The 20,017-nt window shown below is 45.7% G+C and overlaps 1 protein-coding gene across 1 annotated transcript in view; it reads left to right on the forward strand.

Moving 5' to 3' along the window:
• The window catches only part of Dnah9 (dynein axonemal heavy chain 9), a 316,088-nt gene extending 297,733 nt beyond the window's left edge, over positions 1 to 18,355 (forward strand). Inside the window, exons 64-69 of the mRNA XM_055594261.1 lie at positions 350 to 541; positions 1,438 to 1,629; positions 3,227 to 3,397; positions 10,378 to 10,560; positions 16,544 to 16,933; positions 18,128 to 18,355. Of these exons, the coding sequence (XP_055450236.1) occupies positions 350 to 541; positions 1,438 to 1,629; positions 3,227 to 3,397; positions 10,378 to 10,560; positions 16,544 to 16,933; positions 18,128 to 18,355 (1,356 nt within the window). The remainder of the gene's footprint in view (positions 1 to 349; positions 542 to 1,437; positions 1,630 to 3,226; positions 3,398 to 10,377; positions 10,561 to 16,543; positions 16,934 to 18,127) is intronic.
• Positions 18,356 to 20,017: the final 1,662 nt, after the last annotated feature.

Here is a 20,017-nt window from a genome sequence, read left to right on the forward strand (position 1 = left end):
AGGATGAATAAGACATTCATGTCCATAGGTCCTCTGCTGCTGTCATTAGCTATGCTTGGGTACCTAAACAGTTAATCCATGTGCACAAAGTTAAATCATAGACCAAACACCTGAATATAAACTGTAACTCAAATGATAGACTGAAACCCATCTCTTCTGCATGTCTGCCTCAAGTCTGGACCCCCACCTTGCCTCATTATGGTCACTAGTTCCTTTGCTGTGCTTCAAATCCCAAACATGACTCACCCTCCTAAACCTTATCCAGTGTGAACCCAGATCTTCACCATATCCTTGCATAACCCAGGTAAGGGAAACTGTATCAGTGTTGATAATGATGCTTCTCTTCCAGGACACCCTGGAGATGTGTTCCCGTGAGACGGAGTTCAAGAGCATCCTCTTTGCTCTGTGTTACTTTCATGCGGTGGTTGCCGAAAGACGGAAGTTTGGACCGCAGGGATGGAATCGGTCCTACCCTTTTAACACCGGGGATCTCACCATCTCTGTAAATGTGCTCTACAATTTTCTGGAGTCGAACGTAAAGGTAAAGCAAGGGGGTATGAGTGAAGATCATTATGATATGGCCTTCCCATTACATGGCATGAAGAGGGTCTAAGACCCCACACAAATGAGATAAGGAAGTCCCAAGGCCAAGGTCAGCCTAAGGCTGAGAAGTACTACTGTGTCCTCAGAGACAGGAAGCAAAGGAACCCAAGCTGTCAGTGAGAATTCATCCAAGGACCCATCAAACCACTTGTATGTGCTCACAGCATAGCAGGGGTTTATGGATTGACATACTCACCTAATGTAAGTTCTCAACCCAATTTGATTAGGCAAAGGGGCAAAGCTTTCATTGGTACACACAGCTCCTTCTGTGGATATGGTTCTGCCCGAGTGGAGAAAAGGCCAAATTTATACTGTAGCCAGCCTCTTCTTTGTTGCTGATTCCATTTCAGAGAAACTTAATGCTGATAAAGTCTTCCATCTAAAGAACTGCTCATACCATCAAGGCTTCTCTTGTATGAAGCAGCAGCAAGCTGCTCTGAGAAGTCCTGCCTGTAGCTCTGGGTCCAAGGGAGTCCAGCCCCATAGCTTTGCCCCCATTTTTGGTTGGATTGTCTCTGATGGCTTCCCTCTCTAATTCTTGCTCCAGCAATCTTCTATTCTGCACTTTATTTACTCTGAAAGTTCATATAGGACAACTAATCCTGTTATTAATGGCCAAAAATTTAAAAGGGGTCATAGTCCTCAGTTTATCCATTTGATATGCATTGCCTATGTGAAGGGCTTCTAGGAAAAGCCTAATATAACCCAAACATCCTTAATACTGCCAGGTTCTGGGGGCACAAATTTAAAAGGGCATCACGTTTAGTCTTGGAGCATCCTGAACCATAGCCTGGGAGGAAGTCGCTTTCCCCTGCTGTCTTGCCTCTGATACAGGTGCCCTATGATGACTTGCGTTATCTGTTTGGTGAGATCATGTACGGAGGCCACATCACAGATGACTGGGACAGGAGGCTCTGCCGAACCTATTTGGAGGAATTCATTAGGCCAGAGATGCTGGAAGGAGAGCTGTCCCTGGCTCCAGGGTTCCCACTCCCAGGCAACATGGACTACAGTGGCTACCATCAGGTGAAGCGCTGGTGTGCTGTGGCAACATGACAGTCTCATGGGGGTGTTGAGAATTCCTCCTGTCATCCCTATACAGCTCAGCACGTGCATGCTCACGCTAAAGCAAGCCTGGGGCCCACAAAAGGATGTCCCCAAGAGCTGAGCATATTTCAGACTTGCTCTCTGCACCAAGCTTGCTTTGCTCAACCCAAGAGACTTGGGATTTCCAGCCTCAGATTAATGATGAAACTGAGCCTGGAGATCTTACATCATTGATGTTTGATTCCATAATTCTATTTGTCAGTCTTCCCCACAAATAATACCCAGAGCAGCTATTTACTTGTTCTTATTCAATGTTGGCAAAAACAATATTAATGGAGGAAATTCTCAGTAATAATTTAGAGAACTTCACATAAACTTTATCAGTATCTTCATAGAAAGTGACCTTGTGGCCAGATCACCCACTCCTCACATTTCCTGCTGGTTGCTATGGACACAGGTTTGTGTGCCCACATAAAAGAAAATCATTCTCACTGAGGTTTTTCTTTACTACCATTTCAGTTTTTCATGTGCTATTATTGCATTTATTTTTAAAGTATTCGGTTCTCTTTTTAACCTGTCATAAGAAATCTGAGAGACCATTTTGGGGGGGGTGAGGGGAGAAAGATTTTTAGACTTTTAAGCATTCTTGAAAGAACTAAAGCTTACCAAAGTTTATAGCAAATTTAAGGGGAAGGAGTGATCATAGAAATTTAAAAGAAACTTTTAATTCTTGGAAGTTAAGAGCCATAGTCATAGACGTCACTTGGTCTAGAAGAGTCATACCTGGAAGGAGAAATGCGAGACAAGGAGGCACCTGATGGATAACTAACCACCTTGACAGGCTCTGCCCAGGACCATGGTGCAAGAGCATGCCCTGATCTCTGTGGACAGTCCACCAGCCGGAGGAGGAGCATTCTGGAGGGGGCTCAAGTCTTGGGTCCCACAGTAATAGGATGTGCACATTTCCAAAGGGCTCAGGAAGAATCCCTTCCTCATACTTCCCTGAACTCCACCAGATCAGAGATGGATCTAGCACACCTGCCAAGGGTCCGGAATGAGCTGGAGGAGATGCAAGGATAAAAACATAAAGTGAAGGAATGAGCAATATTTAAACTAGTTGGTAACAACACCAAGAAATCACAAAAGCCCCTTTAGGAGCTTAACTTGGAAGATGGTTTCTCACCATGATAAAATGAACCGTGAAGGTACGTGCAAAATAGTGAGTGAGGACAGTGACTCTATGAGCTGAGTAAGATTCTTAGACAGACTAACTGTGACTACTAGAATTAACTGGGAATGTGTTTAGGTGGCACCGTATTTTAAAACGGTTCAACTTCAATGCCTTTTCTGTGGAGTAGCCAAGCTGATGGATTGCTTCCTCAAGCCCAGTCTCATGCTTGTTTTGCATGGGAGTTGTGGGGAACTGGTCTGGTATGAAAAGGTGAGAATGCCAAGAACATACCAGGAGAAACTTCCCAGTGGGTGAAGTACACAGCGATCTGCCAGGGGAGTGGTGCTGTGTCCCACAGAGGAACTTGCAGAGGGTGGAAAACAAGTTGGTTACTGTTGCTTTCAGTATATCGATGCTGAGCTTCCCCCCGAATCTCCCTACCTGTATGGCCTCCACCCTAATGCGGAGATCGGCTTCCTGACCCTGACATCGGAAAAGCTCTTCCGAACGGTGCTGGAGATGCAGCCTCGAGACAGCCATGCCGGAGATGGAGCCACCATTACAAGGGAAGAAAAGGTGCGTGGTGGGTATGGCCTGAGGGAGTTTGGGGAACCCAAGGCTTCTAAGTAGATGTTGGTCCTTTGCCCCATCAGTCCTTCCCCATCTCCTTCAGCCTATCCTGACCCTTGGGTTAAATCAGAGGAAAGTTCTTGCCATTGTGATTGGCAGGTGGTTTTGCTAGTCCAAAGTCAAATTTTACTTGTCTACCGAAATGAGGGAAAGTCGAGGCTGAGCAGGAAGGACTTGGGGGCTTTGATTCCAACTTCTAGATTCTTCGGCAGAGTTGGCTGCAAAACACCTCTCCATTCACCCACCAGCCAGGTCCCATCTAGATAGGTCATTCTCCCAGTGGGAATGACCTCAAGCCCCAGTGTCAGTGGATGCAAGACCCCAGGAAAGCTGGGAAGAAATTACAAAGTAGAGAGCAAACTAGGGTGAGGTGTGGGCTTGAAGATAACCAAAGGCAATGTGGTAAGAGAGCCTTAAGATGATGGAGGAGAAACGGGGGACAGGAGAACCAACCACCATAGTGAAACTTCTTGATAGAGTTTCCCCGAAACCAGTGCATTCTACTTACAAGAGATGTTTGCCTGCCAACCCACACCCACCCCACAGAACCTAACTCAGCGGTCCTCAACCTCCCTAATACTGTGACCCATGAATATAGTTCTTCATGTTGTGGTAACCCCAACTTATAAAATCACTTCCTTGCTACTTCGTAACTGTAACTTTGCTACTGTTATGAACCATAAGGCAACTATCTGATAGAGAGAGCTGACATGCCGGATACAGTGCCTGTGTGGATGGCTGCCACAGGTTGAGGACTGCTGCTCTAACTGCAGCCCCCATGGGGCTCAGACGAAAGCATAAGGAAACAGCTTTAGAAAATCTGGGCAGTTATAAAACATTTATGCTGCAGGGACTGTCTCTGAGACAGGAAATTTGATTGATGCTGAAGGAGGGGGAGCTAGAGTTCTGTTCAAAGTTGGGAGCGACATCCTTCAAACGGGAGTTATAAAGGCTCCATTGCCTAACAATGAGGAACAGGGTTGGAAAGCATAGTTCTGTGGGGTAAGAGGAAAGCACAGTGTTAGAGTACTTACCTGGCATGTGCAAGGCCCCTAGGTTCAGTCTTCAGAACCAGGAAAAAGAAAAGGGAATTCTAGATCTTGGGTGTGAGGCAATTAATTACTATTGTATCTCTGTGACAGAACACTTAGGAAGAACAGCTTTTGTCTTAAGGTTTCAGAGGGATTTCCTTTCCCACAGCAGGCATGCAAGGCAGTGTGGGATGGCTCCATCCACAGTGCTGGGAGCATGAGATGGATTTTTTCCTCACACAGCAATAGACCAGCAGAGAGTTTTTCCAGAATCAGGGGTGAATAGAACAGACCCTAGTGACCACCTTCTACTAGCTAAGCCCTACCTACCTCTCAAAGACCAGCAGCCTTCAAAATGAACCCATGGGGGGACATTTCAGACTCAAACCATAACACAGGATTAGGCCCAAGTACACTAATGATTTTGATGCAGTTTAACTGGCCCTTTCCACCATTCCATGTGTAAGATAAAATCAGAGAATAAGGGGAAGCCACAAAGCCACCCAGAAAGAAAAATGCCCCTGTTTCTGACAACAGCCAGGACGGTGTAAGCACTAGACAGGAACCTACAAGCAAGGCTCAGCTCCTGTCATGCATAGCGCACATGCAAGTTATCACACGCGTGTCCCACTATGCCTTGTCCCGCTTGCTACTCAGCTACAGAATTGCTTTACACAGTCCCTGTGTTCTTACAGCTCTCAGGCCAGGAGGCAGAGTGCCAAAGCCCAAGCTTGTCCTTTCAGCCATACTCTTGAAACCTTGAACCAAGCCTACCAGCATGTTCCCACCTCCAAGAGGGGAAGCTGGGGTGAGCATGCCTAGCTGCTGTGAGCCTAGAAGAAAGAGAAAGGCAAGAGCTGGGAAGGCTGGGGAGGAAACAACCAGCATCTACCACACTTTAACCCAAGTGAATTTCTTTGAAGACACTGTGGGCTCCCTGGACAACCTGCCCAAGAGCGGCTGCTTGGTCGCCGGTGACTATTTTGGGCAGACAGATCTGCCAATAGCCAGGAGGTGTTTGTGTTTTACATCCTCTGTTGAGACCATAACAAAACATCACAGTCTGGTAACTTAAACAACAGAAAGTCAAGTCCTCATATACCTAGAAACTAGAATCCCAGTTAAGGTGCAGGTGGGTGTATACGTTTCTGAGACTTTGCTTCTTTGCATGCAGTGGCCACCTGTATCCATGTATGGCTTTGTTGTCTTCCTTGTATGTGCCCAAACTTCCTCCTCTTCACTAATAAGACTGTATTATGGACTACCCTAATAGCCCCATTTTTCACATATTCTCCTCTTTAAAGATCTATGTCCAAATCCAGTCATATTCTGACATACTGAGGACTGGGGCTCAACACCTGAATGGGAGGGGACTCTGATCAGCCAGAGTGCTGGTCCCCTCCACTAGAGCCCTGCAAACTTTGCAGCTTTTTAGAAACCTCAAAATCCAAGAACACAAAGATTACCTTTTCTTTGTTTGTCTGGGTAACCCTGGCTGTCCTGGAACTTATTATGTAGACCAGGCTGGTCTCAAATTCATAGAAATCCACCTGCCTCTATCTCCTGAGGGCTGGGATTAAAGGAGTGTGCCATCACACCTGGCCAAAAACTAATTTTTTAAGGGCCAGAGATATGGCTTAGAAGTTGAATGCTTGCTTCTTGGATTCAGTTTCCAGTACCCATATCAGGCAGCTCACAATCACCTGTAATTCCGGTTCCAAGGGATCAAAAATAAACATCCAATAAGAAAAGTGACAGTATCTCAGTGACATCTAAGAGAAGCCAAATGTCAATTTCCATAATGCTGAGGGTTTTCAAATGTGATGATCCATAGTAGTGAGACAAAAACGGTAGACCTGTTCATCTGTTGGTTGACAGAACAATTTGATAGTAGCTACCAAAGTTCAAAATGTTCATATTTTCCAGTAATGATACTATTTCTTAGAAATCAGCCAGCAAAAGGAAAGTACACAGATTTCATGATTATTTAGTTATTTATTGGAGAATTTCTATGGTATAGAAATGAATAATTATCAATAGGACAATAAATTGTCTACAGCGAAATACAATGTTAAACAGTTTCATATGCAGTGTCACAGTTGTGCACTCCACACTTTTAGGGAAGCCAGCCACAATGGTACACACCTTTAATCCTAGCACTGGAGGAGCAGAGGCAAGCAGATCTCGGTGAGTTCAAGGCCAACCTGGTCTACATAGCAAGTTCTAGGCCAGCTAGGGCTACAAAGTGAGACTGTGTCTCAATAAATAAATCAATAATAAAATATTTATAGGACTGGCCTGGTGGAGTGCTTGCCAGGCATTCATAATAAGCATGAGTTCAATCCTCAGTCCTGAAGAGGAGAAAAGATCATTAAGATGTACATGTGTGTGCGTGTGTGTGTAAGTACAGAGAAAGAGAGAGAGAGGCTGATGGCGGTGGTGGTGGTTGGATGGGTGATAAATTCGTAAATGATAATTGTTAAGTGAGTGTGGCTGGCTGGCTGGTAACTGAAAACAGGAAGTATTCTGTACATTGAAGGAAATGTGCAAAACCCAACCAAACATTGGCAGCTTAACAGTATTTTTTCCTCTTATCGGAAGAAAAGATTCCAGAAGGCTTTTTCCTGATATTTCTGGTAAATATTAATTTCTCAAAAAGAAGGAAAAGCAGAGGTATTTCTTATAGAAATGAGGTTGACCTCATCCTTGGAGCCCACCTCTCCCCTCTGAAGGACCCCTGGGGTTTCCTGAGCAAAGAAGAGTCCCTCTCTGCCTGTGTCCATCTCCCCACCCACAGCTCCTCTAGCCTCCAAACCCCTCCTGACTTGACAAGAGGCAGGATGTGTCCCATCCTTGTGAATTCTGGAGCAACGCCTCTGGACCATCTTTTCATCTCTTTGGGAGTCACAGCCAAGTGTCCGCTCACTGATACAGGACTGTTTCTTCAATTCCACTCCAAAGACAGAAATATAATATAAATTTAGCCATTCGACTTCGGCTCTGGCAGCAGCTTTCAGGTACCATTAAAATTCCATTCCACTTTTTGCTATGACAGCAACCAGAGACCCATTTGGAGTCGGGTGATGGGCTTTTGGTTTCTTACTTTTTTTTTTCCCCTACTATCAGCTTTTTTCCTGGGGAATGGATTGTGTTAGCAATTCAAGGCAAGGTGAATATTAATCACCCTTTACATTTGTATAGTTCTTTAAAGCTTTCAGATGCTGCGACATCCATCAGCTCATTTGATTTGATCTTCAAGTCAACCCTGGGAGTTGGGGGAGGGAAGCCAACCAAGAAAGATTCTAGTGAATATAGTTTATGGATGAAAACCCAAGGTGTAACTGGCTTGCTTGCATCAAGTGATAACCGGGTTAACTCAGTCAGGGCTCCTTGGTTGTACGCAACAGATAACAATCTAGCTAAACTAAGTAGAATGAACCTACCTGCAGGGTCCTTCATGATCCTTCCCTCCTCCCACTTCTTGGATCTCAGGTTTTAACTTTCATGCTCTTGAGAATATAAGCTGATTCATTTAACTTGAGTAAGGAGAAGCTTTTGTGCCAGGGATTCTCCAGAAAGATAGGCAAGATATCATTTCTCAAAGGAGATAGAGGCCTGCGCTTGGAGAAGCAGATGGAAATGTCAAAGTTGACAAAGCCCAAGCAGGTGCAGGCCTCGAGAGCTCAGTTCCTACACCTTGGGAAGGCTGGCACTCACTCGCATGCTCCCATATTCCTGCTCCCTCTCTGCTGGCCATACGGCTGTGAGGTGTGCACAGCTTCATCGTTCTCTGCTAACAGACCTCACAGGCTCACTCATTTCCTCCAGAATTGTGGAGAGAGGGAGCCGAGTGATAAAGGACCATGCCTCTTTCAGAATTCACAAAGAGAGAACCACACTATCACTTCATGGAAACACAGTACAGAAGGAAGGGATGGAGGTGGAGTTTGTCAGTATCCATGCCCCTCCCTATGGATGCCAAAGTCCCAAATGCCTTATGTCAATGCCTTGGTGTCTGCATGTAAGCTAAGTACATCCTCTGCTCTACCTTTACATAGTGCTGAACCTCATGCATGCTAGGCAAGTGTTTTCCTGAGGTATTCCTGATACTTTAAATCGTTCCTAGATTAGTCATAATGCCTAAGGTTGTGCAAACAGTTTTAGTGTAGTGTTCAAGAAAATGACAACATGTTTGTTTTTTGATCCATGGTTGGCTGGACCTGAAAATGTGGAAACCACAGACTTGAAGGGTTGTCAGTGTGTACAGGTGTGATTCAGCCCCACATGGTTCACACAGGGCGTCTTAGGCCAAAGCAATTCTGGAAGAAATATTGTCCAATTCAGTTGCTATAGCTAACGGGGTCGGCCTGCAAGTTTTCAACCTCAGCACTTACAAAGGCGTGTTTATCTTTTTAAGTGTGTCACACAAGTCACAGGAAATTGTCCAGCCCCAGGAGAGAAGTGTCCTGAGGTCACTCCTCAGTCCTGACCTAGCTGACCTAAGCAAGCCAGCCAGAGTGTGATGAGGGCAGCAGGTGTAGGTGACTGACATCTAGTGTCCATACAGCAGGGTGGAATCCCTTCATTTAAAAGAATGCTTTCTTAATTCCTTAATGCATAGAATTACAAACTATGCATTTTGATCATGTTTACCCCACTTCTAACTCCACCCAGATTCAGAACTCTCACCTCCTTAGACCCTAACTCCATGGTTTTTATTTTTTTTCTTCACAATTTATTCATTATATATCACAAATGAAGTCCCCTCCCTCAACTCCCCCCAGTCACACCCTCCCTCCATCTTCCCCCATTCCCTTCCCCTAGCCCACTGAAAGGGGGAGTTCTCCACTATTGCTATCTGCCCATAGCTTGTTAAGTCTCATCAGGACTGCCTGGATCCTCTGTGACCTGGCAAGGCTGCATCATCAGGGGGAATGATCAGAGAGCAGTCAACCGAGTTCATGATAGAAACATACCCTGCTCCCCTCAGTCAGTGATCCACATGGAGAATGCCAATCTGCTGCATCTGAGCAGGAGGTCTAGGTCATCTCCATGCGTGGTCCTCCGTTGATGCATCAGTCTCTGCAGGACCCCCTGGACTCAGATCTTTTAGTTTTGTTGGTCTCCTTGTGGGGCTCCTGTCCCCTCTATGCCACTCTATTCCCACCCCTCTCTTTCTCCATAAGACTCCCTGTGCTCTGCCCAAAGTTTGACTCTCTGAGTCTCAACATCTGCTTCAATCCCCTGTTGGGTGAATCCTTTCAGAGGACCCTCTCTAGTAGGCTCCCATCCTGTTTCCTCGATTCCACTGCTTCTGGTGTCTATCCTGTTTGTCATTCTGAATGAGATTTAAGCACCCTCCCTAAAGTCCTCCTTAGTGTTTAGTTTCTTTAGGTCTGTAGATTTTTTTTTTTTTTTAATCAACTCAGGTAGGGCTGGGAGCCGACCGGCTTGATCTTTTGCAAGCATCACAGATGCTACAAGTTTGAAAACTTGATAGCCTTGCCGTGTCCCAACACTTTTTCTCGGTCTTCACCAGCTTCTAGCTATTACAATCTTTCTACCCCCTGGAATGGCATGATGAAGATGTCCCATGTGTGACTGAGCACTCCAGTCACTCTGACTGGGCTTGAGTTTTCACATTAACCCTCATCCACTGCAAAAAGCAGCATACCTCTCTGAAGAGGTATGAGAGCTGCGCTAATCTGTGGACAGACAGGAATTTAGAAGGCACTTTGACCCTATGTCCATTAAGCAAATTAATACTAGTAGGAATCTTCTAGCCCTGGGGCTTGTGAGCTCCCCAACCCTGGGGTTCTTGGCCAGATTTACCATACCAGGCAGGTATTTCCATGGAGTCCCTTCTTAATCCCATATATTTCTGCCATGGAGCAGGTCAAGGCCCTTCTGGAAGAAATACTGGATCGGGTGACAGATGAGTTTAACATCCCAGAGCTGATGGCCAAGGTGGAGGAGCGCACCCCCTACATTGTAGTTGCTTTTCAGGAGTGTGAACGCATGAACATCCTCATCAGAGAGATCCGGCGCTCACTGAGAGAGCTGCACCTCGGCTTACAGGTGAGTGGGAGGGACACTGCTGGAGGACAGGGCTGGACCTCACAGACACAGTGTGACAGACATCAAAGGGCCTGGGCACTGAAGGGCCCCAAACTCATCTAAATTCCTGAAAGGTATCACTCCACAGGGCCAGAATGGCCATGGAGACACTTGAAAGAATCAGCATAATGCTTGATCCCCATTCAGTGGGGTCGTCTGTCTTCAGATTATGACTTACATGCCTCTCCACTGACATCTTCCATACAACAGCGATCATCTCTGGCTGTAGGAGCAGCTCAGTTGTAGAGCCTGCCCAGCATGCCCAGATACTGGGTTGATCCCTAGTATCTTAGGTGTGTGTGTTTGCCTATAGTCAGAAACTGGGTTTGTAGCTTACTCAGAAAGCTCAGCCAGGGCCCCAAAGCCTAGGTCTTGAGTCTGCTGGTGGTGCCGTGTCTAGCTTTTAGAACTATACAACCATAGTTTTGTATGTGTGAAAAATGAATTTTCCAAATGTAGACACTTATAGAAACCACCAAGCAGCACAAAATCTAGGATTATTTTAATTTTTCTTGTTTTAATCTCTACCCCCTCCACACACACAAACAATATGGGTGGGGGAAATAATGTGGAGGATGAGATGGGACTTCCCAGGCTGTTGAGGACAGGCAGTGTTCAATGGCTTCCAAAGTCCATGCCAGCATATAATCAGATAAATGCAAAATTGCACAGCAGTCTCAATTGTAACCCACGCCCTTGCCTGTCATATTTTGCATCTCCATTCCTGGGTAAGCAGGTATATAGTAGCCATTATCTTGAGTAGGTTTGCTGCAGTCATAGCTTATTGAAGCCATGCAATTTGGTGCAGGCTATTTGTCCATTTGACTTCCAATTTGTTCACTCATTTTTCTTCTAAGAACCTTCACTGTGGCTCTTTGCAGTCAATCATGAAGAATGCCTGGGCAGAGATAGGGAAACAATGTGGAATTTCTCTCCCTTCAGTCTAGTTCCCACAAAGATGATTGATGGGCTCTGAGGAAGGATGCAAAGAGGCTAAAGTGGAGCCCTCCCTCCAGGACAACTTGACAGAAGGTGGGGTTCATAAACAGAAGCTATAGGATGGCACAAAACAAAGAAAAAGAAAAAGCCTATAAGGGAAGGCCCCAGAGCAAAAAGCACAGAGGCCTTTGAGGAAAGGTAGATAGGGATAATTGAGGACAAAGAGACCAGAGCAGAGGACCCCAGAGCCTGTTCTGAGAGTTCACCTGCTGTGCCAGAAGCAAGCAGTTCACCCAGACAAGCAATAGTGTGTGCTGAACTTCTGGGTGATGGAACAATTACCTAGAAGTAGTGAGGAACCTGTATGAACTGAAAGGTTTTTTTCCAACCAGAATTTTCTTAGGAAACAGGTTTGTGAGGATGGTCCCCAAGAGTGTCCTGGTCATCAGACTCATAACACATTCTGCCATCTCCATGTCCTGTTGTTCTTCCTGATGACTCTGAGACCTTGTAAACAGCACCAGATGACCCTGGGAGTGAGTCAGTGTCCATGAAAGAGGAAAGGCAGAGGACGCCCTCCAGAAGGAGGGCAAAGGGAGAAAGTTCAGAGCAGGGATGGAATTTATGCTTAGTGAAGAGAGGAGCAGCAGAGGAAGGGAACTGCAAGTTGGCAGCTGCAACAGGAGGGCCTCCCCCATGAGCTGGCAAGGACACAGAGGCACACCAGCACCTGTTAGATGGGATGGTGGGGACGTTTGCTTGGTAGGGGCTTAGGTGACCTGCTGACCCAGCAGGGACAGAAAGAGGAAATGCTGCTGACCTTTTTCTGTCCTCTTCAGCAGTTGCTTCACAACTCAAGGCTGCTGCTGGTTCATGATAGGAAAAAATGGGTATCTCTAGTCCCCCAGCACACAGAACAAGCCAACTGCCATCCCAAACTAGGCACCACAGTGATAAAATGCCTGGCCCTTTGAGTTGTTAACCCAATACTCTTAGCCTTTAAGGATAAAAATATTTCTGTTCACAGCAAATCAGAACTGACTGGCTATATGACCATGTGTACCCAGAAAGTCTTAACTGAGCTGTGAAATACAACCCTATAAGCCTGGAGCAGCTCAGAGCACACAGAAGGTGGGTGGGGGTGGGGGATGAAATCTGGGGGAAAGCCAGCTGGCCAGTCATGTCCCACAGAGAGATTTTCTTTTGGGAATTCACCACTGGCAGACATCTGGCTCTCAGCCTTCCTAGGTGTTCCAATTCCCATTAGCCAGATGCACAAAAGCCTGATCTACAAAATTCTTACATACTCATTTTTTTTCAGCATCACAACTACTTGTAATTTTCAAAGGAGCATATACTGATAAAAGATTATTTAGAAAATTCTTTTCATACAGAGGTAAATGTGAGAATTCAAGTCTTCAGACTTGTCTAATACAGCAGACACTAATGTAAATGACACACCAGATTTCAAAGATAGAAGACCAAAAACTGTAAAATGTGTCACTAACAATTTGACTGTACATCCAAATATTTGATGTTTTAGGTATATTGCATTAAAAGAAACATTAGGAAAATTAAACTCACCTGTTTCATGCCTTCAACTGAAGCTGCCAGAAAAAATATTGGTCTCATTTCACTTCGCTAGCCTGGCATCCTGGCAGGCCTGGAACTTCTCATTATTCAAATGATTGAAGGCCTTGACTTTTGTCTCCTATTTTCTAAATTTGTGCACTTGCTCAAATGCAAAGGCCAGCTTGCTGACTTCGGGAATTGACTCCTACACACCACTGTCTTCCAGCTCAAGTTCAGAGGTCCATCTTGCTCTGATCCTTTATCATATACCAGGCAGTTGCCCAGGCCTGATGCCTTTGGCTATCTTGTTCTCTACCAGACTCAATGAGTAAGCCACTGTCAACCTCAGTCTGAGAGCCATAGTGGAAGATGTGGGACCCTTCCCATCTCCTCCTTCCTAGTGATTTTCCTGAATGAAAGCTAGTGGCCAGGGAGTAATGATTTCTGTACATGTCTGTAATCTTGCCTCTCAAGTGCTGGAATTTCAAATTCAAGGTCAGTTTGAATTATTTCTAAAGACTGATGGTTAGAGACATAGTTCAGTGACGTGCTGCTTACCTAGAACATGTTAAGGCACCAGATTCAAGCCCCAGAATGGGTGGAGTGAGGGAGACATAGTCACAGAGAACATTTTCCTGAGAAGAAAGGATAGGGAGGTGACCTTGACCCTCAGCACAGGGTGTGGCATGAAGCCCTGAAGGGAACTGTTTTTCCCGGCCTGTGCCCTATTACTGAATGCTGCTGAGGCCATAAGAACATAGCCTAGCTATTGATGGCCTTCCAAATGGAGCTTTCTGGACTCACCTGCCTCCTCCTGGGGTTGAGTCCTTAGCTTTGGACTGACTGGAGCCTATGAATCTGGCTTCTAACACATTATAACTCAAAGGAACAAGGGCCTATAGGAAAAAAAAAAAAAAAATAAGGTTTTCACCTATGGTACCAAAGGAAGATTATGAATGCATTTATTTAGAGGGATGAGTAAAATAGATAAGGTCACAGACAAGCAGCCTTCATCATACCTAGGAAAGGTGCCACATGGACTTATTCTCTCAGTTTCTCATCAGTGTGGAAACCAAGGAATTGTGTCACAGGACCCTAGGGCACAGAGCTGCTAAAGAGATAGAACAGCTAGATTTTTAAGTTTCCTTTTTGGTGATCCACCCTGTGAGCAGGTATGTTTAGACATTAATCAGTACTGCTCAGACCCAGGTGGGGGAAAGTTAGGAAACTATTTTTGTTATTGTATCACAATTTTAAGAAGAGCCCTAGAAGGGGCTGGTGACGGCCTACCCATTAAGAGCACACGTTGCTTTGTAGAGGACCCAAGTTTGGGTCTCAGCACCCACAGCAGAAGGCTCACAACCTCCTGTAACTCCAGCTCCAGGGGAGCTAATACCCTCCTTTTTGGCCCCTGCAGAGACTGCATGCAGGTATACGAATTAACACAGACACATTTACACACACACACAATTTAAAAAATAAAAATAAATTTTTAAAGGGCCCTGGTACCCAGAATTTGGGAAAATGCCTTCTGAATACTTTAAAGGACAACTGGTCTATACTCCTGTAGGCCTAACAAAGCAACACAGGTACACTTAAATTGGAGAAAGGCACTGTTGCCTCCCAGCCCCCTAAAGATCAATCCTTTCTACTTCTGCAAGATAATGAAAATACCTGGGTTCATATACCAAACTACCAGGTGACTGTGATTTCACAGTAGTTCCTGCTCCTGTGGGAATGTGGAGAAACCTAGGAGGAGGTACATCCTTTTGGTTTCTTGCACATTCAGTTAAGTCAGTTCAAAATCATTGTCAGAATAAATTATAAGCAGATGTGAGAAAAAAATTTAAAGTATTAAGTTACATATTTTATGTTCTTTTGCTGTCAATGGGAGTTTAGATTTCTGAAGAGTGTTAAGCATTAAGGATTGCACTTAAAAAATTAGATCTTGGGGGCTGGAGAGATAGCTCCAGTGTTAAGAGCACTGGTTGCTCTTCCAAAGGACCCAGGTTCAATTCCCAGCACCCAGTGGCATTTCACAACAGTCTATAGCACAGTTACAGGGGATCTGACTCCCTCACACAGACAAATGCAGGCAAAACACCAATGCATGTAAAATAAAAATAAATTATAAAAAAAAAGGAAAAAATACGCTTTATTTTTCTAGTTAAATTCACAGCAATTACATATTCACATCAGGCCCCTGTTCCACCACACGAACTACTCTTAGCACCCCTAAAGTGTACGTTTATTACAGCTGAGGAGCTCACAGTTCACTTGGTGTTGCCCTTCCTATGGGTTAGGACAAGTAAGTCTCAGCCCATAGCCACAATCATAGTTCCATGCAGCCTGGTTTCACTGCTGGTCATGTGTGCATGACAGAGAAGTCTGTGTTTGTGTGAGTGTGTGGGGTTGGGGGGAGCGTGTATTGTGCGATACACATGGAGACCAGAGGACCTTAAATGCTGCTGTTCTTCAGGAGCCACCCATCTTGTTTGGGTGTCTCAGTGGCCTGGAGCTCAACAGTTAGACAAAGCTGGATGGCCAATGAGTCCTAGGCATCTGAGTCTCTACCTGACCGCCAGGACTGGGCCTGGCTTTTTTTATCTGGGATCTGGGAATAGACCTTGGTTCCTCATGCTCGCCTGGCAAACATTTCTACCAACTAAGCTATGGCCCCAGACCACTGCACTTACTTTAATAATAAGCACATTGTTTCTTCTTCTAACAAAGCTCAGACTTGGTTGCAGGTATCACAGAGGCCTGGTAACAGAGTGTTTATTGACTTGGCCCAGTGAGATAACCAGAAACAAAGGACTTCTCTGTACAAGCAAAGGACAGCAATGGGTACCATCTGGAGTCCAGAATGCCTCACTCTGACACAGTCCTCTAAGCAGGCCACCTGCGGACCAGGCCATTTTCATCACACTTCAGTAGCAATAGTAGTCTCTACCCTAGTGACTTACAAACCCTGTGGGGTTAGAATATGGAACAAATCCAGCTCATGTGACAGAAGACATCCTCATGTATATAATAAGTAATGCCCTTGGGGGGGGAACCCCATAACTTGATAAAGCCCAAAATGGTTTTGTGGAGAAGCAAACTTAATTGCATTATTTCCTAGGCATGGTGGTATACACCTGCAATCCCAGCACTTGCAAGGCTGAAGCAGAAGAGGTGTGAGTTAGGAGACTAGCCTTGGTTACAAAATCTTACACACACACTAATTTTTTATCTTGTTTTCTGTAGCAGTGGATACTAGGCCTTTTCTAAGCACCAGACTCAATAACACAGATTTTGCGAAGCAAATAAAAGCCAGGAGCACACCAGTACCCCCTACCAGTAGAATCAGCTCTCTACTCTGAGTCAAAGGCCACAGCGGCCAATGCATCCCCAGAATTCTGCCTTCTTACTCCTCCTGTTCTGTCTGTAGGGGGAGCTGACCATGACCAGCGAAATGGAAAACTTACAGAACGCCCTATACCTAGATGTGGTCCCAGAGCCCTGGGCCAGGCGAGCCTACCCTTCCACAGCAGGCCTGGCAGCCTGGTTCCTGGACCTGCTTAATAGAATCAAAGAACTGGAGGCCTGGACAGGCGACTTCGCGATGCCTTCAACTGTGTGGCTGACAGGCTTCTTCAACCCCCAGTCCTTCCTGACTGCCATCATGCAGTCCATGGCCCGCAAGAATGAATGGCCACTAGACCAGATGGCCCTACAATGTGATGTGACCAAGAAGAGCAGGGAGGAGTTCCGAAGCCCTCCTCGGGAAGGGGCCTATATCCATGGCCTCTTCATGGAAGGTGCCTGCTGGGACACACAGGTATGGGCTGGATGACATGCACACTAACTGCCCAGTGCAGTGCTCTGGAATCTTTTTACCTAGGTGCCCTGTCTCTCCTTGAGACTTTCCCCATCCAAGAACAGGACAAGAGCAAAGGCTCTGCAGGGGGGAAGAGTGTAGGTGCACTCGCTGGCCTGACCCCGGCCTCGCAATGCAGCCGTGGTCTGGTGTTTTCTTTCAAGAACCCCATTGATAAAACTGTCAGATGGGAGAAGAGCCACCGTGAAAATCATACGGGTTAGGCAGCTGGTGGAGCCACAGTACTGAAGGCAACTAGTAATGGGCACTGCCTTTCTTTCCAGAGTGATGAACACAATCTGAAGCTGGCTTTATTGTATGTTAAAAATGAAGAGTGTGAGCTTGCCTGCTCCTCCTTGCCTGTCCTTCTGGTGAACAGTGGCACTCTCACCCGCCATGCCTCCCATCAGCCTCGGAGAGAGCCAGAACGATACAACCTTTCCCTTTAATACGGTCCATGAAAATAAGCCAGATTATTCTGTCTATAACAGAAGCAGGTCAAGGTCACATGGGTAACAGGCTCTGCATGAAGCATTCAGAACTTCATGTTGAGCAGGGCTGGGAAAACAGCAGGCTAAGTAGTGAAGAGTCTTCTGAACTCAAGCACATCTCATCTTCAGTGTGCTTGCTGCACGTCCAAATTAATCTAAGGACTCTTTTGTTCCTGAAAACACCTTAGAATCAGTAGAAACTTCATAGCCAAACAGACATTAGTCTAGATGAGTCTACTGAGCCATTCTATAAGACCGACGCATCTGAAAAGTTCCAAAATGGCCAAGGCCCTTCTTTGTCCCCAATTACGGGGGAAAAAAAAAATGCATCTCCTTGCAAAAGGTTGAAATGCATATGGGGTGGCATGATCACATAACAAAACCTCAAAGAGGTAGCAGCTGGACACAATTAAGACCTCAAACCGTAAGCATCTGCTGGCAGACACACCACAGCCTTGGCTACACAGCAAGATGGACCTCTCAAATGAACAAACAAAAATACCTGATTTATGCTGAGCAAGTAGAAATGTATAGTTTCCATTGTGGGTTAATGGGAGGACCCTGAAGAGTGGGCACGTTATCCCAGTCCCTCCTAGAGTTCCGGCAGAAGCGAGGCTGGCTGGCTGGGCTCAGGGACTAAAGTGTCTCTCTTCACATACCTCAGGCTGGGATCATTACAGAGGCGAAGCTGAAGGACCTGACTCCTCCCATGCCTGTGATGTTCCTCAAGGCCATTCCAGCAGATAAGCAAGACTGCCGAAGTGTTTATGCCTGTCCTGTGTACAAGACTTGTCAGCGAGGACCTACCTTTGTGTGGACTTTCAATCTGAAGACTAAAGAAAACCCATCCAAGTGGGTTCTAGCTGGTGTTGCCTTGCTTCTCCAGATTTAGCATCTTGAAGAAGCCTTGGGAGAACCAAGGAGGGCAGCTGGCAGCTCCCTGACAGGCAGGTGGGTGAGGGCTGATCGCAAATTCTTATGAAGAAATCATAGGCACCACACTTCTGGGGGACCCGGGCTGCGTGAAGTGAGGCTGAGCTCTGGGAATGTCAGCCCAGGAACAAGGGGAGAACTCTGTCGTAATGAAGTTTTTTTTTTTTTTTTTTCCTAATAAAATGATTTATTCTCCAACTCTTCTAAGGACTGTTGAATCATAAACGGTAGTGAAAGGACAATAAGAATCAAGCTGGGGATGACCCCTAGACTTTGTTACACAGTGCAGCCCTGGACCTCTGTGCTCCTGGGTATCTCACACACACAGGCAGTGTCCATCAACCAGCATCTCCATGTCATCACTACTTGGGAAACATTTCTCTGTGAAGACCCAGAGTAAGTACTCAAGGCTTTGGAAGCCACAATCTTGACTAGAATCCCTGTACATGGCCATGGCCAATGTGACCCAAAGAAGCCTAGACAACATGTAAATAGGTGGGTGTGGCTATATTTCAGTAAAATTCAGAAAAACATCAGCTGTGGTAGCAGCTGTCATAGGAAGCCTGCCATGGTGATCTGTGATTAAGACATACACCTACTACATAACGGTTTTCACTTACTGTTTGCTGCGGATACAACTATAATCATGCAATCAGATCCTGTTAGCTCTGCTATTTTGAACAGTACTAATGAGAGACCCAAGGAGAAGCTTATTCCGAAAAGCTACTCACCTGGAACTTTCCAGAATTCCCACTGTAGACATGTCCACTGGAAACCAAAGGGGTCTGCAGTTTTGATGGGTTTCACACAGCTCTGTGAAGTGACTTTAGTAGGGAATGTCAGAAGGAGCAGGGAACCCTCTCTCTCATCTTCATATCCTTGCAGCAGTATTTAATTACTGTTTAGATAGTGGTTCACGAAATAGAGCAGGCACCACAAGCCCCTGGAGGGCTTGCTAAAACAAAGCTGGAGTCCTACCCTGCAAAATTTCTGACTCAACTCTTAAGGTTTAAGAGAAAAAATGTGAAAGGAGGGGTTCTTTACAGAAGGGAAGAGGAGGTAAATCCAGAAGATGGAGAGAAATGGATAAAACAATAAGGATGACTGAAAAAGAGCCACAAATCATCATACTATGTTCTTTTTAGAACCACCATACCCTTAAGTCTGCATGTACATACGCATATTTAGTTTTAGAAGCTTCTCCTCTGCACGGACAGTGCACCCTCCAAGAGGCAAAGGCTACCTAACAAACCCCACACCGGACATGAGACGGAATCTGTTGAGTTTTTGGTCAGGGATATCCAAGACTCCCGAAACATATAGCCCATTCTTGTTCTTAGTTCCCCACCACAGGTGGAAGGTAAATTCCTATTGTTGAAAATACTACGCATGTCAGAAATAGTGCCCAAAGATCCCTGAGCTGCAACTGACCTAACTGCCCCCTCCCTTAGAACCAATTTTCATGGTACCACAAGGCTCTGTCCAAGTTTCCAAAGGAGAGAGGCATCCAACAGCCCTACCCAGCTGTAACACCTGCTGACACAGTACCTACGAACCACATCAACAACCATCATGGTACAATGACCCTAGGGGTGTAATAGTGGCATACATGCCCTGGCAG

The sequence above is a fragment of the Psammomys obesus genome, unplaced genomic scaffold, assembly GCF_907164565.1.
Source record: "Psammomys obesus unplaced genomic scaffold, mPsaObe1.curated_primary_1811, whole genome shotgun sequence".
In the NCBI taxonomy this organism is placed as follows: Eukaryota; Metazoa; Chordata; class Mammalia; order Rodentia; family Muridae; genus Psammomys; species Psammomys obesus.